This window comes from Aquila chrysaetos, chromosome Z (genome assembly GCF_900496995.4).
Source record: "Aquila chrysaetos chrysaetos chromosome Z, bAquChr1.4, whole genome shotgun sequence".
Classification (NCBI taxonomy): Eukaryota; Metazoa; Chordata; class Aves; order Accipitriformes; family Accipitridae; genus Aquila; species Aquila chrysaetos.
In genome coordinates this window covers 78,169,500-78,183,245 of record NC_044030.1, presented here as the reverse complement: position 1 = coordinate 78,183,245, position 13,746 = coordinate 78,169,500, and the positions used below count along the sequence as shown (strand labels likewise).

Here is a 13,746-nt window from a genome sequence, read left to right as displayed (position 1 = left end):
ATACTACACCCATCAGCCGGAGACCTTCCCATGTACTGTATATAACATAAACTTCAGGTTCACACCAATATGAAAGAAAGAATTTCATTAACATATAGGAAATGGTTGTGCTTTTGATCTAATGCAACTCACAATTTTAACTATCCAAGTTACACAGAGACGCCAATTTTTTTCCATTGAAAGATAAGACTTGAGAAGCACCAGTTGTTTTTTGGATAACGCTGGAGTACAGAAGTGGATAGTTACGCTTGATCCTCACCAGTACATACGAGCTAGTGCAGAAGACAAGTGTGACTGAGCCATTACATAACAAAGGCCAGAAGTAAACAAACTTACAAACTCTCACAAGTTCCTTAAACATTTAATAAATTAAGTTCTCTTAAAACAAACCTACATTCCATACACAAAGAGAGTAGGTGCTTTTGAATCTCCCAAGAGAGATCCTCTCTGTCCCAGATTAGACCTCTCCCTATGCTTTTTAAAATAAAACATGAAATTAATTCCCACTGGTGTCTATATTCAACAGAACAGTAATGCTGGAGGGGCCACAAACAGTTTGGGATCCATTTGCTAGGTGCCATATAAATTTAATAAATAATATACCTTTGGATAAAAAGTGTCAAGTTATGGTAAAATACAATTACTAATATTTACATACAGAGATAGTTCCTTTTTTAAAAGCTCAGCTTTAGGGAAGGAAACTCAAGTAGAATGTTAAGTATTACTAAGAAAAAAGGTCAAACAGCAATTTAAGATGTCAAAACCCATAAGGTCAGAGGCTCTTATATCCCAAATACAGTACGGCCAAAAATGGCTACACAATAGGAAAAGCAAAAACAAATAACAGAGTGGGCTTGGGAATCTCAAGAATACCACTTGGCTTCGTTAAAAGTATTAACGTATTAATACGTAAAAAGTATTATAACGAATAGCAGGGTCTAACAAGTGTGTGTATATATATGTATATATATATATATATAAAAAATATATATATATATATATGTCTATATATATATCTAACAGACAAGAGCATTTCACCTTTTTCAAGGTCTTATTTCTGAAATTCACTCACCGTAACTGCAACAGGGGTTGATTCAGATGGAGCCATGGAGCTTTGGTACGCTATCCTACTATGCACAGAAGTCTGGTCATAGGAGGAAGTTGTTGTTACTGGGCTAGTGCTCTGGGATGAGCAGGTCAGACTGGAAGAGGTGATGGCAGAGGTTGTGTAGGTGGACTCCTGTACTGTATTGGGTATTGGCAAAGAGGTATTCAAAGGATCACTGGAAAAAGTAAAAATTATTTATCACCTTGGTAAACGATAACTTGAACATCTTCATGAAAATATCAGCTCCTATACAGTTATCTCAAACTACCTTAAACATGCAGTCAAATCTACATTATTTATAGTAGAAAATCAAATAATGAAAAAAATAGTTAATTTTGCTTTGGTCCCCCAGTAATCACCACTTCAAAACCATCAGTTGCACTAAGCACCATTCACCTTCCTCCTGCCTGCCCAACCAAAGCAAGAGTTACACACAAGCACTTTCCAGTCATGTTATTTTCACCTTCTCAAAGGATAAATTAATGATCATAATCTCTCTTTTTTAAACAACTAGATCCATAAAGTCTGGTATATGATGAGAAACACCCAGTCTCTTTTTACAATAGAATTCTAACATGACAGTAGCAGTCTAACGGAATGAACTATGCAAAGAGGAAAAAATACTTTAAAACATGCAGGAGTGTTTTACTTTCTAAACAGCTTAAACCGCTGATAGAACTAGAAGTCAACGTGAAAGTTCATTTTTAGTAGTATTTCCGAATTAACTTCAGGAAGCTTTTTACTGAAGCCAATTTTTCAATGAATAAGGAAGAAAAAAAACAGGTTACTGGTATGTTGGCATCTATCATCAGCTATTTCAGCATTTCAGTAAGAGCTTCTGCATACTGAAAGCCTGGCTTCTTTTCTCATCCTGTAGGAACATCAGATCTGTAATCTGGTGCTAATCTACAAACACACACATCTATGGTACAAGGATCATCTCTCCTGGATCAAAAGCAGAAGAGTTTGCATTGTGAGGAACAAACCCTCAAACAAACTTAAAAATCCAGACATTTAAACATGAGAAAGCAATTCTATAAAGAGTAGCTTATTATAACATTATTTACATTCATGTGCTTTCCAGCTTCACATCGACCCGTCCAGGGAGATTTTGATTGTCATTAGAAAAGAAATTTCTCCTTTAAGATGCCATCCACAGAAAACCCTTAGCCTTACAAGTCATCATATTTCCCCCATCCATTACATGGTAACTGTGCCTTGATGTTTTTGGCACAAACTTGACCTCCTAAAGACCACACGTAAGTATGCACAAGGGGAACTCACACATACTTTACAGATTTTGAGTACAAGCTATTGTTGTTCGCCTGGCTGGTATTCTCACTGCTTGAAGTTGATCCAAACTCTGGGAGTGCAGGCTCTGATCCAAACTCCAGAGCTCCAAACTGAACATTTAACCCTGTCACATCTGCTGATCCAGGCATCTCCACTGCAGAGGCAGGAATCTTAAAGGAGGAAAAAAAAAAAAGCCGTAATTCCTTTGCATGCACTACCTGTATTAGATACCAGTAACTGACACCCTCTCCTTCCTTAACTACATGTTTCTTCAGTTACTGCCTCAGCCTTCCCTGCTAACTAGATCTGCAACAACCCTCCAGTTTGCATCACATTAATTAACTTCATTCTTGTAACCTGATATTAATTCATTGATTCTGTGCTCTGATCTGGAGCTGAAAAAGTAAGCCATACTATTCTACAATATCAAAGTGTCATCCATGTCTATTCACCTTCAGCCAACATTCATCTTGTGGCTACTAAGTCAATCCAGAATCACTCAGCAACAGTTATTTTCCACATGGAGCAATCAGCTATGTGCTTGGGAAAGACAACATCACTGCATTTTGGACCTAAAAACTATCCAGCTTAGAATTTCCTGCTTTAAAAACAAGAAATATACCATGGTCTTTGTGCTCCTTCTCCCTAACAACTTATATATAGAATAGAATCATATGGGTTGGAAAAGATCTTTAAGATCATGGAGTCCAACTGTAAACCTAGCACTGCCAAATCCACCACTAAACCATGTTCCTAAGTGCCACATCTACACTTTTAAATACCTCCACTGCTTCCCTGGGCAGCCTGTTCCAATGCTTGACAACCCTTTCAGTGAAGAAATTTTTCCTAATATCCAATCTAAACCTCCCCTGGTGAAACCTGAGGCCATTTCCTCTCGTCCTATCTCCAGCCACCTGACAGGAGAGACCAGCACCCACCTCACTACAACCTCCTTTCAGGCAGTTGTAGAGAGCGGTAAGGTCTCCCCTCAGCCTCCTTTTCTCCAGGCTAAACAACCCCAGCTCCCTCAGCCGCTCCTCAGAAGACTTGTGCTTTAAACCCTTCACCAGCTTTGCTGCCCTTCTCTGAACACACTCCAGCACCTCAATGTCTCTCCTGTAGTGAGGGGCCCAAAACTGAACACAGTACTCGAGGTGCGGCCTCACCAGTGCTGAGTACAGGGGGAAGATCACTTCCCTGCTCCTGCTGGCCACACTATCCCTGACACAAGCATTTGTATGTTTTTACGTTTACTAAGGACAAGCTACCACTCAATTACCCACCTTGGATGCTGGAGTTATCCTCCGTTTTGGTGGTTTTATCTGTTTCTGCTGGGTTTGATGGGCAGTCACTGCCTGGTTATCCATAGATATAGTGGGGAGCTGTAACATTTTGCTAACAGCTGTAGAGGTGTCTACTGGAGATGGCTCTCGGAGTTTTATCTGGGAGGAGAACGACTCCAGCCCAGGAGGAGGAACAGGAACTGCCTGCGTTTGTTGTTGCTGTCGCTGGGTCAGCTGGCTCAGAACTGGGGATGGTTCAGGCTGGGATTTAAAGTCTGGTCAGTGTTGGGAAAAAGAAAAATCACAATTAAAGCATTAAACTCTGCTCTTCACCCTTCTACTCTTATGAAAGAATCTGGGTGACTTGACATACTTGACAGCTATGATTTTATAGTGTGTGCAAGTCTCTTTCAGACCTCACACAAGTTTCATATTGAACATTACCACTGCAGTAATAAGGCCAACATTTTATATTCTCTACTTTAAATAAACAGCTGTGGACAAGCATTATGCGGCTTTTTTCAAAAATGTGAAACAAAACCTATCTGTACAGTCCCATAACACTATCACACATTAGTCCTCAAAAATGGTTACAGATTATTTTAATCAAACACTGCCACTTTCACTGCAATTAACTGTGCTGATAAAAAGTGATTACTTCCAAGAGATCTGGAGTTGCAATTTAGAGGTATTATGAGTTAGGATTTCCTGCCCCTACAAAGGAGAAGATTTTCAACACAAATAGGAAGTCATCTACCATCTCAGCCTGCCTGAAAGTCAAGGGACACTGGACACAGCTTTTTTCCAAGTCTTCCCCTTCCATATTTTTCAGATGCTGAAAGCCATGCAGTGGCTCAGAGCAGTGGTCAACAAACATATGAGATCCACAGCGTTTGCAATGTGAAGGTTTTTTTATTCAGTTGGTAAAGTGCGTTAGAAAGCAACTTAAAATGTACGTACACATTTTTTCAGAATTGCTGTGTTTCAAAGATTATAACTGCTACCAGATTGGCTGCTTATCTATCTGAAAACATATACACATACACATGAGAAAGATGCAAGAGCTATCACTCTTCACAGTGAGAATACTTCTAGGAACAGCACTGCAAAAACCAAGTTTGTGTCACTTTCACTGTTTCTACTAATTTTACTCAATCAAATGAGAAATCTATAGAATTTTGAAGAGACAAAATGGGTAACCTGCATCATTCTCAACATACTAAGGAAAGAACGCTGAGATGTGATGCACATTATGAAGAAATTATATAGTCCTCATTCAAAATTCATCTAATGGTTAATAAGAGAAAAATCGGGGCGGGGAAGACAAAATATGGTACAACCTTATACTCAGTTAGACGCAGCACAGGCACAATGAAAATAAGTGTTTTCCAGGATTTGTTGAGAAACAAAGTTACAAAGTTCCACTTAACTATTCAAGCACATTAAATCAAAGATGTCATTATATGAGGGCTCAGCAACTTCTAATGATGCAATGACATTTATGGATAGGCTTAAGCCTATCAAAACTTAGTTTGTGATATACTTGTAATGTCTATTACCAGCAAATAAGTGTAACTCTTACAATGCTGTAACCAGTTGTATTATTAGGATTACTTTTTTTAGAAAAAGTCTTTCATTAAGACCACTTTAAACGGTCATCGGCATTAAGAAATCTTATGAGCTAATAAAGAGAGAGAGAGAAAGCTATGTCAAAGCACTTACCAAACTGACTAAGGACTGAGGACTGAGTGATGGGTGGTTTTAGATCCCAGGATGATGTGTTAGCTGTAGTAGTGGTGGCAGAGCTACTATTGTTTTGTTGACAGGTAAACTGACCCAATCCTGGAGATTTCAACTGGTCCAAGATTTGGGATCCAGTAGAGTTTGCCAGTTTAGAGGATCCAAGTTCTCCAAAGCCAGAACAAAGAACTGCAGACTACCGAAAGACAAAAAATAGGGGAAGGAGTGGAGTTAAGTATTTAATAAATAATTTGAACATAACCATAGTGTCAATGCCTACAGCTGCTATTTGGCAGCAACTAAAACCTCTTCAGCCCTAGATTACTAACAAATGATGAATAAAAAATTCAGCAGTTGTAACATATGGCCAGATCTTCTCTGATTGTCAACAATACAACTTCCACCACTGTGATGGCAACAATACTGATTTACTTTAATCCATGCATCTCAAAATAGCATATATTTACTAATAGTTAAACTGATTTTCAGAGAATAAATATAAGTGCCCAATTTCAAGCCCTCACAATTGACTCAGAAATAGGCAGGTTTCCACAAAAAGCAGTCAGATAATGTGCTTGGAAATAACACATCATAGTTTTCTGGCATAGAACTCTTCACTACAAACAAATTATTTCATCCTAAATCAGCATGCAGTAAACACATCTGCTCTCTACTCTAAAATTAATACAAGCACTTCATGTAAACTGAGAAACAACAACTTAGCAAAACCAGAAAAGTAGTAATTTTTTTGTGTGCGTGTGTAAAGGGAAGGAATGGAATTCTTAATTCCATTCCTTCAATATTTGCAACCTGAATTTTATAAATACTGAAATATCTCATGCAATGACCAGTCCTGGAAAAGTTGTTTAACCTGAAATATTGACTCATGAAGACTGTTTAGAAAGCATAAGATAATTTTACCAGACTTTGAGGAGAATAAGAATTTACAGCACTGGAGCTGCAGGTTCCTGATGCCATCTGGGTGCTGTGCTGAGAATTTGTGAAGACTAGGGCTTGGCCAAAGGTCTGCTGCTGGGGAGGCTCAAATGAGTTGCCTTCTGTCTCTTGGGTGGAAGTCACAGGCTTTTGAAGCAGTGTTACCAGATCAATGCTATAAAAAAAAAGCAAAGTTTGGCTGGAATAAACATGGTGATTAGGCTGCGCTGAAACTGAAGAAAGCACTAACAGTACTAAAGCTGCCATACCAGCAACAGAATTAACTGTTTAATTAGGCTGATTAACAGCCTTTTCAAGTATTGCTTGTCTGCCATACAAAAAGAGGTAGAATAGAGGGTTTTGCCAGAAAGTATATTCCATTAGCTGAAACCTTCCACTACAGTTAGAATACAAATTACCTTAGCACTCTTTTCAAACATTATCAAATTTATAACGTAATGTATCACATAAGTAACCTATATGATTAATATAACCAAGTAACCTGAGACAAGTCATAAAAGATACATTATGTTCAAGTGGACCTTGCCTGCAAGCCCATTATCTATATTGATAATCCACATTCCCTGCATATCATGCTATCCCTTTAAGACCAAGGGATCAAAGTCCTACCTCTGTATAAGGTGGGTATGAGGACAGTAAAGACTGAAGTCACACATGCAGTGATTGAGTGAATATGTGATGACATGGAAGTCACAAGAACAGCAGAAATAAAAGCTAAGTTTCTCAGATAGCAGGCACATATCCAAAATTACTCTATCACACATACCTAAGCAGGATGAGAAACGTGAATTTTCTTATATTTAGCATGGCTTACTGTCGTGGTTTAACCCCAGCCAGCAACTAAGCACCATGCAGCCGCTCACTCACTCCCCCCCCCACCCAGTGGGATGGGGGAGAAAATCGGGAAAAGAAGCAAAACCCACTGGCTGAGATAAGAACAGTTTAATAGAACAGAAAAGAAGAAACAAATAATGATAATACTAATAAAATGACAACAGCAATAATGAAAGGATTGGAATGTACAAATGATGCCCAGTGCAATTGCTCACCACCCGCCGACCGGCACCCAGCTAGTCCCCGAGCGGCGATTCCCCGCCCCCACTTCCCAGTTTATATACTAGATGGGACGTCACATCGTATGGAATACCCTGTTGGCCACTTTGGGTCAGCTGCCCTGGCTGTGTCCTGTGCCAACTTCTTGTGCCCCTCCAGCTTTCTCACTGGCTGGGCATGAGAAGCTGAAAAATCCTTGACATTAGTCTAAACACTACTAGCAGCAGTTGAAAACATCAGTGTGTTATCAACATTCTTCACATACTGAACTCAAAACATAGCACCGTACCAGCTACTAGGAAGACAGTTAACTCTATCCCTGCTGAAACTAAGACACTTACTAACCCCTACCACATGTTTAGCACAGGTTTAACCAAGGAAGAGCAAAGCACTCAGACAATAAAAGAAATCTACTCCAAATGTTCTGACTTAAGTTTATCCTAAATATACCATGGGCTTGGGCTGAAAAGCTGCTTCCAGCAATTTCATTAGCATAGATTTCTTAACGCCCAAACCTTTCTCATGGCAAGTTAAAAAAACCCAAACAAACAAAAAAAACCCCATCGCACCCAAACCAAACCAAACAAACAAAAAACCAAAAACCAAAACACCAGAATTTGAGTTGATGAACTAAAATATTTTCTAACATAATTTGAGGGACATCCACTGGAGGAATATTTGCATTACAACAATGAACATGTGAGCATATCACCTCTAAGAAGGAAAGGATTATAAACTGTAGACCAACTGACACCATGTCTTCTCCAGATCACATCCATGGTGGAAGGACAATTTTGGTGCAGTCTGGAGTACAGCAGGACAGCTGTATCAGAATGTTTGGGACCATTAGGCCACCTAGTTTTCAGATCTAGTTTTTGATCTCACGCTATCCAATTATTGAAGTCTTCTTGACACTAAAGTTGTGTCCCAACCCACTCTCCTGGGACTTGAGGCTAATGCAGACAACTGATTCCACAACATCATCAGGCAGGCATTGGGTGAAGACAAAGGCAAGCAAAAGATGGCAGCAACTGCCATATTTTTGGTTCTCTGTCTGAACTCTGTATCATCAGTGAAGGCCAGTAACTGTGATGCTTACCAGGAAATTTACCTTCTTGCCAACACAAGCTTTTCTGTTAATACATTTGTCAAAGCACTACATTCTGAACTTTCGGCATCTACAGGGCCAGGCTTCCATTTTCTGAACAGCAAAGCCAGAGCTTCCTTTTCAACAGCAGAAAACTTTTCTTCCCAGCTACTTTTGTTCCTGCCTGTAAGCAGTCTGTGCAGAAGACAGGGTCTTCTCAGTATTATGCTTGTGGATTTGGTAAGTTTGGCTCCACTTCCATAGTCAATAATAGGTAACACGGGAACCCACAAAACCAGTGATTTGCAAACAAGGCTTTTGCAATTTTTAAATTAGCTTGACCAATCTCTGACCAGGGCTGCCCTGTGTTTTATTCAACATTCTATATGTGCAAGCTAACATTGCTTCACCAAGCAGAAGGTTTTTAAGGTATAGGGAAAACATGGAAAAGCAGCTTACCTTTGCCCAGGAGTCACGTGATTCTCAGCTGGAACAGAGGAAGCAGTGAAGACTTTTGTTTCAGAAAGCTGAAAAAGAGAGAGAGGGGAAAAAAGGTATTTTAATCATACACATGCTCACACTTTACTGCTGTGACATCCGCAGAAATCCCATCTTGGTCAGGCACTTCCAAGATAAAAGCAAAGTCAAACAACCATTACAACCAGTTATGCTTGAGAACAGGGAGTTGATTTGAGACAGCCAGCGTGGCTTCACTAAAGGGCAAGTCCTGCCTAACCAACTTAGCAGCCTTCTATGATAGAGTGACTACAACAGTGGACAAGGGAAGAGCTATGGATGTCATCTATGAGGACTTCTGTAAGGCCTTTGACACGGACCCGCACAACATCCTTCTCTCTAAATTGACAATATGGATTTGATGGGTGGACTGTTCGGTGAATGAAGAATTGGTTGGATGGTCACATCCAGGGGATAGTGGTCAACGGTTCAATGTCCAGATGGAGATTGGTGAGGGGTGGTGTCCCTCAGGGGTCCATACTGGGATCAGTACCGTTTAATAACTTCACCAATGCCATAGCCAGGGGGATTGAGTGCACCCTCAGTAAGTTTGCAGATAACACCAAGCTGAGTGGTGTGGCTGACATGCCTGAGGGACAGAATGCCATCCAGAGGAACCTGGACAAGCTTGAGAAGTGGGCCCATGTGAATCTCATGAGGTTCAACAAGGCCAAGTGCAACATCCTGCACATGGGTTGAGGCAACGCCTGGTATCAATACAGGTTGGGGGATGAAGGGATTGAGAGCAGCCCTGCCGAGAAGGACTTGAGGGTACCAGTGGATGAAAAAGTTGACATGAGCCAGCAATGTGCACTCACAGCCCAGAAGGCCAACCATACCCTGGGCTGCACCAGGAGAAGCATTGCCAGGAGGTCAAGGGAGGTGATTCCGCCCCTGTACTCCACTCTGATGAGACCCCCCAGAGTACTGCGTCCAGCTCTGGAGTCCTCACTACAGGGAAGACGCGGACCTCTTGGGCCAGGTCCAGAGGAGGGCCACAAACATCATCAGAGGGATGCAACACCTCTCCTGTGAGGACAGGCTGAGAGAGTTGGGCTTCTCCAGCCAGCTGCAGAAGAGAAGGCTCCGCCGAGACCTCACTGCGGCCTTTCAGTTACTTCAAGGGGGCGCAGCAGAAAGATGGGGACAGACTTTTTCACGGGGCCTCTAGCGGTACGGCAAGGCGCAAGGGTTCTACGCTAAAAGAGGCTAGATGCAGACTAGATACAAGGAAGGCAGGTCCTACCCTCGGGGCGCTGCCACGCTGCAACGGCTTGCCCACACAGGTGGTAGATGCCCCATCCCTGCAAACATTCAAGGTCAGGGGCTCTGAGCAACCTGATCTAGTTGAAGATGGGCCTGCTCACTGCTGGGGGGTTGGACCAGATGACCTTTAAAGGTCCTTTTCAACCCAAACCATTCTATGATTCCGTGCTGCAGCTCTGTTCAGAAAGACAAAAACATGTAGCCAAACTTCAGCAAAGTCTTCTACACAGATCAAGTACCAATTTAATTAAAGAGTTAGGAAATTTGATCTACTGAACACACACTATGGTACACCAAGGTAACTACATCAGTTTGAGCAATAGTTTAACTGAAAAATATACCAGTAGAATGTAATTAACATGACAGCTGGTATATCATCAGTGTAAAAATACCTTGTGCAGACATAATTTAGGACTCCATAGAGCAGCTCTGATAAATCTTGTTGCGGAAGTCTAACATACTGCACCGTTCCCACTCATTTCATGTATCCCTGTGTTTTACACTTCATCTCACATCAGCAGCAGAGGCACCTTCGCACTCAGCTAGGGACAGTGAACCACCATTCATGGTTCCTTTTTGGCATTTCTACTAGAGGCAGCAATAACATCTTAAACCATTTGCTCTGTGAGCATGAGTTCGAAAACAATAATAAAGGGAGAACCATGTAATTGCTTATACTAGTATAACCAGTCAGACCACCCACAGCAGAAAACTGTACTGCTTTCACCATGCTGTTACGATAAAGATAAATACTTGCACAGGTAGCCTGTGAGAGGGAGCTGGTTGGTTGGGATTTTGGGGGAAAAGGGGGTGATTTTGTTTTGTAGAGGGGTTGTTTGTCTGCTCGTTTTTCTTTTTAATAGCTTTCCTTCTTTAAAAAATAGTTAAATAGCTACAGCTTCCTAGGGCTAACTCATTTCTATTGACAGGAATACTTGCAAACCAGAATACGTCTTAAGCCAGTACAGGTTAGGTTGAACAAGATAAAGATATGCATGTATAATGGTTATATTTTAAATTAAATTTGCACAAAATTACCCTTAACTACTTTGGTGTAGCTTTGTATTTAGACTAAAGAATAACTGACTTATGCAAACACCCAGAAATAATCCCTTTAGAATGTGACATTTGAATACAGCTCTTCCAGGAAATTATGCATTTTTAATTGCATACATTGCTAGCAGCCCAGTTTAAAGGACATCACGGACATGAGCCAATTTCATCTGCCATCCCACAGGCAGCTCTACTGAAAGCACATATATACCTGAACACGGTCATCTGATTGGGATTCTCCTATGAAACACTGGACCCAGAAGGGCTGACTGGGAGCAATCACTTACCACTCAGAGGCAAAGTCCAAATGTTTCATGTAGTCTCCTAGCACCCACTTCTGTGCAATACATTGTATCATGCAAAAACGGGTACCACCACAGTTCCTCCCTCCATTTCCTTCCTTTCCCTTGCCTGCCAATACAATGGGCTTTAATCTCATCTTTCTGGAACGCAACTCTGTCCTTTGCATAATGGTGCTAGCCCACAACTCTATGTACTGACCAAAATGAAGAAAGAAGATTCAGCTTAAGCATATTTCCAATTAAAAAGGCTAGTTTTCTATTCTTCAGGTCTTTCCCCACTGTATGTGTTATTTTAGAACAACGTGTACTGTACTTTTTGCAGTATTACAAGACTCCTGCGTTATATGGCAAAAGGAGGCCAGCTAATGGCATGAGCAGCAACCTATTGCCTGCAGTCCCTTGGTTAAATATTAAATTCTTTGTAATGTCAAGTTTCCTATGCTCACATAACCCAGGATAAGACTAACTGTGGCCAAAACACATCAATACTGAAAACTAAGCAAATCGAGAAGGCTGAGGATGTTTGAGACAACGCAAAAGCATGCTTGACATATGAGAGAGGAAACGTTCTCTTCAAGTGAATCAGCAAACAAAACAAAAGTCTGCAGCTACCAGCTTGGCCACATTGACATTTATACTACAACCTGTGGCAAACTCACTGCCACAAGCTCCAATCAAGCACCTAATTCAGAAGCCTGCTGGGATTATGGCATTTGTCAAAACACATAATTCATGCAGCAGCAGTTGAAAAGTTTTATTATGCAGATGTATTTAGTGTTTTTTAGAAGTAGTTGTATCGGCTCCTAACTAAGTTATTTACGCTCACTGTACACTACACTGGCAAACCTTTCACTGAGGCTCTGGCATTTTCCCAGAACTGAATGAATGGTCATGAACCATTTGCAGACATCAGCCTCACAAGGATATTTCCTCCCTCTGCAGTGAAACGCCTTTGCTTTTCAGCTCTTGTTCCTATGATAAAAATAATTCTCCAATCACCAAACAGACAATCATAGAATGGTTTGGGTTGGAAGGGACATTAAACACCATCTAGTTCCACCCCCCTGCCATGGGCAGGGACACCTTCCACTAGACCAGGTTGCTCAAAGCCCCATCCAACCTGGCCTTGAACACTTCCAGGGATGGGGCATCCACAACGCCTCTGGACAACCTCTTCCAGTGCCTCATCACCCTCACAGTGAAGAACTTCTTCCTCACATCTAATCTACACCTACCCTCTTTCAGTTTAAAGCCATTACCCCTTGTCCTATCAAACATATTTAACAACTAGCTACCAGCTCCTATGGCCAGTTGATACATGACGAGAAAGGAAAATATACTCCAGCATCCTCATAAAAACTCAACATCAACAAATCAGAAATAAGAAAAACTTATTATTGCTTTAATATGATGTACTGAAGTTAAAGAAAATAAAACAAGTTCTCATGCTGCTTCCTGGTAAAGGAAACACTCCCACTAAAATACACTTTTTTTCCTTTTTTTTTTTTTTAAGTGTTGCTGTTGTTTCAAATAAAAACTAAGACTACCAATACTGTACAGAAAATGTTTGCCTTCATCCCCTTTCCAGCAATTCGTATGTATTCTATTTCTCCCCTTCTGATAGTTTCTGTAGTTAAACTTTATTTTCTTTAGCCAGGAGAATACGATCACAACTTTAACAGGAAAACCCAGAGCCACCTACAGTACCTCAACATTTGTCTGGTCCTTCACTGTCCATGCCCTGAATATCACTTTAACAAAATACAACCTCCTATTTTCACTGCAACTAGTTTCCACTCTATTTAAGAGCATGCTGACAACCTACGATACTTGTTCAATACTCACTACTAAAGATAAATACCAGACAGGACTATTAGATCAAAAAATCTAATCCTTCCCAGCTCACAAACATTAAATTTCACTCACCTGCTTATAACTTGCATCTGACTAGAGAACACCACATTTAAACAAAAACAGTCTTCAGAAATACACCTGGTCTTTATCTGCAGACAGCAAATTCATCAGCTTCCTCAGTTGTTTTAATCCTGAGTCATGCTGCTAGAATTGTTTGTTTATTATACATTTAAA

General features: G+C 40.7%; 1 protein-coding gene and 1 non-coding gene across 14 annotated transcripts in view; both read right to left on the bottom strand.

Annotated features, from left to right (window-relative positions):
• The window catches only part of UBAP2 (ubiquitin associated protein 2), an 82,224-nt gene that overhangs the window by 35,885 nt on the left and 32,593 nt on the right, over window positions 1–13,746 (bottom strand). For 10 of the 13 annotated variants that reach the window (XM_030005112.2, XM_030005123.2, XM_030005114.2 and 7 more), the window contains 6 exons: window positions 8,981–9,048; window positions 6,346–6,535; window positions 5,407–5,620; window positions 3,685–3,959; window positions 2,393–2,571; window positions 1,073–1,283 (listed from right to left, as the gene is read on the bottom strand). In XM_030005112.2, the coding sequence (XP_029860972.1) occupies window positions 1,073–1,283; window positions 2,393–2,571; window positions 3,685–3,959; window positions 5,407–5,620; window positions 6,346–6,535; window positions 8,981–9,048 (1,137 nt within the window). The remainder of the gene's footprint in view (window positions 1–1,072; window positions 1,284–2,392; window positions 2,572–3,684; window positions 3,960–5,406; window positions 5,621–6,345; window positions 6,536–8,980; window positions 9,049–13,746) is intronic. The other 3 variants (XM_030005120.2, XM_041121075.1, XM_030005122.2) reach the window with 1 other exon arrangement.
• Window positions 2,889–2,973, bottom strand: LOC115337529. Its single transcript, XR_003922181.1, has one exon. It is a non-coding gene; the product is annotated as a small nucleolar RNA SNORD121A (small nucleolar RNA).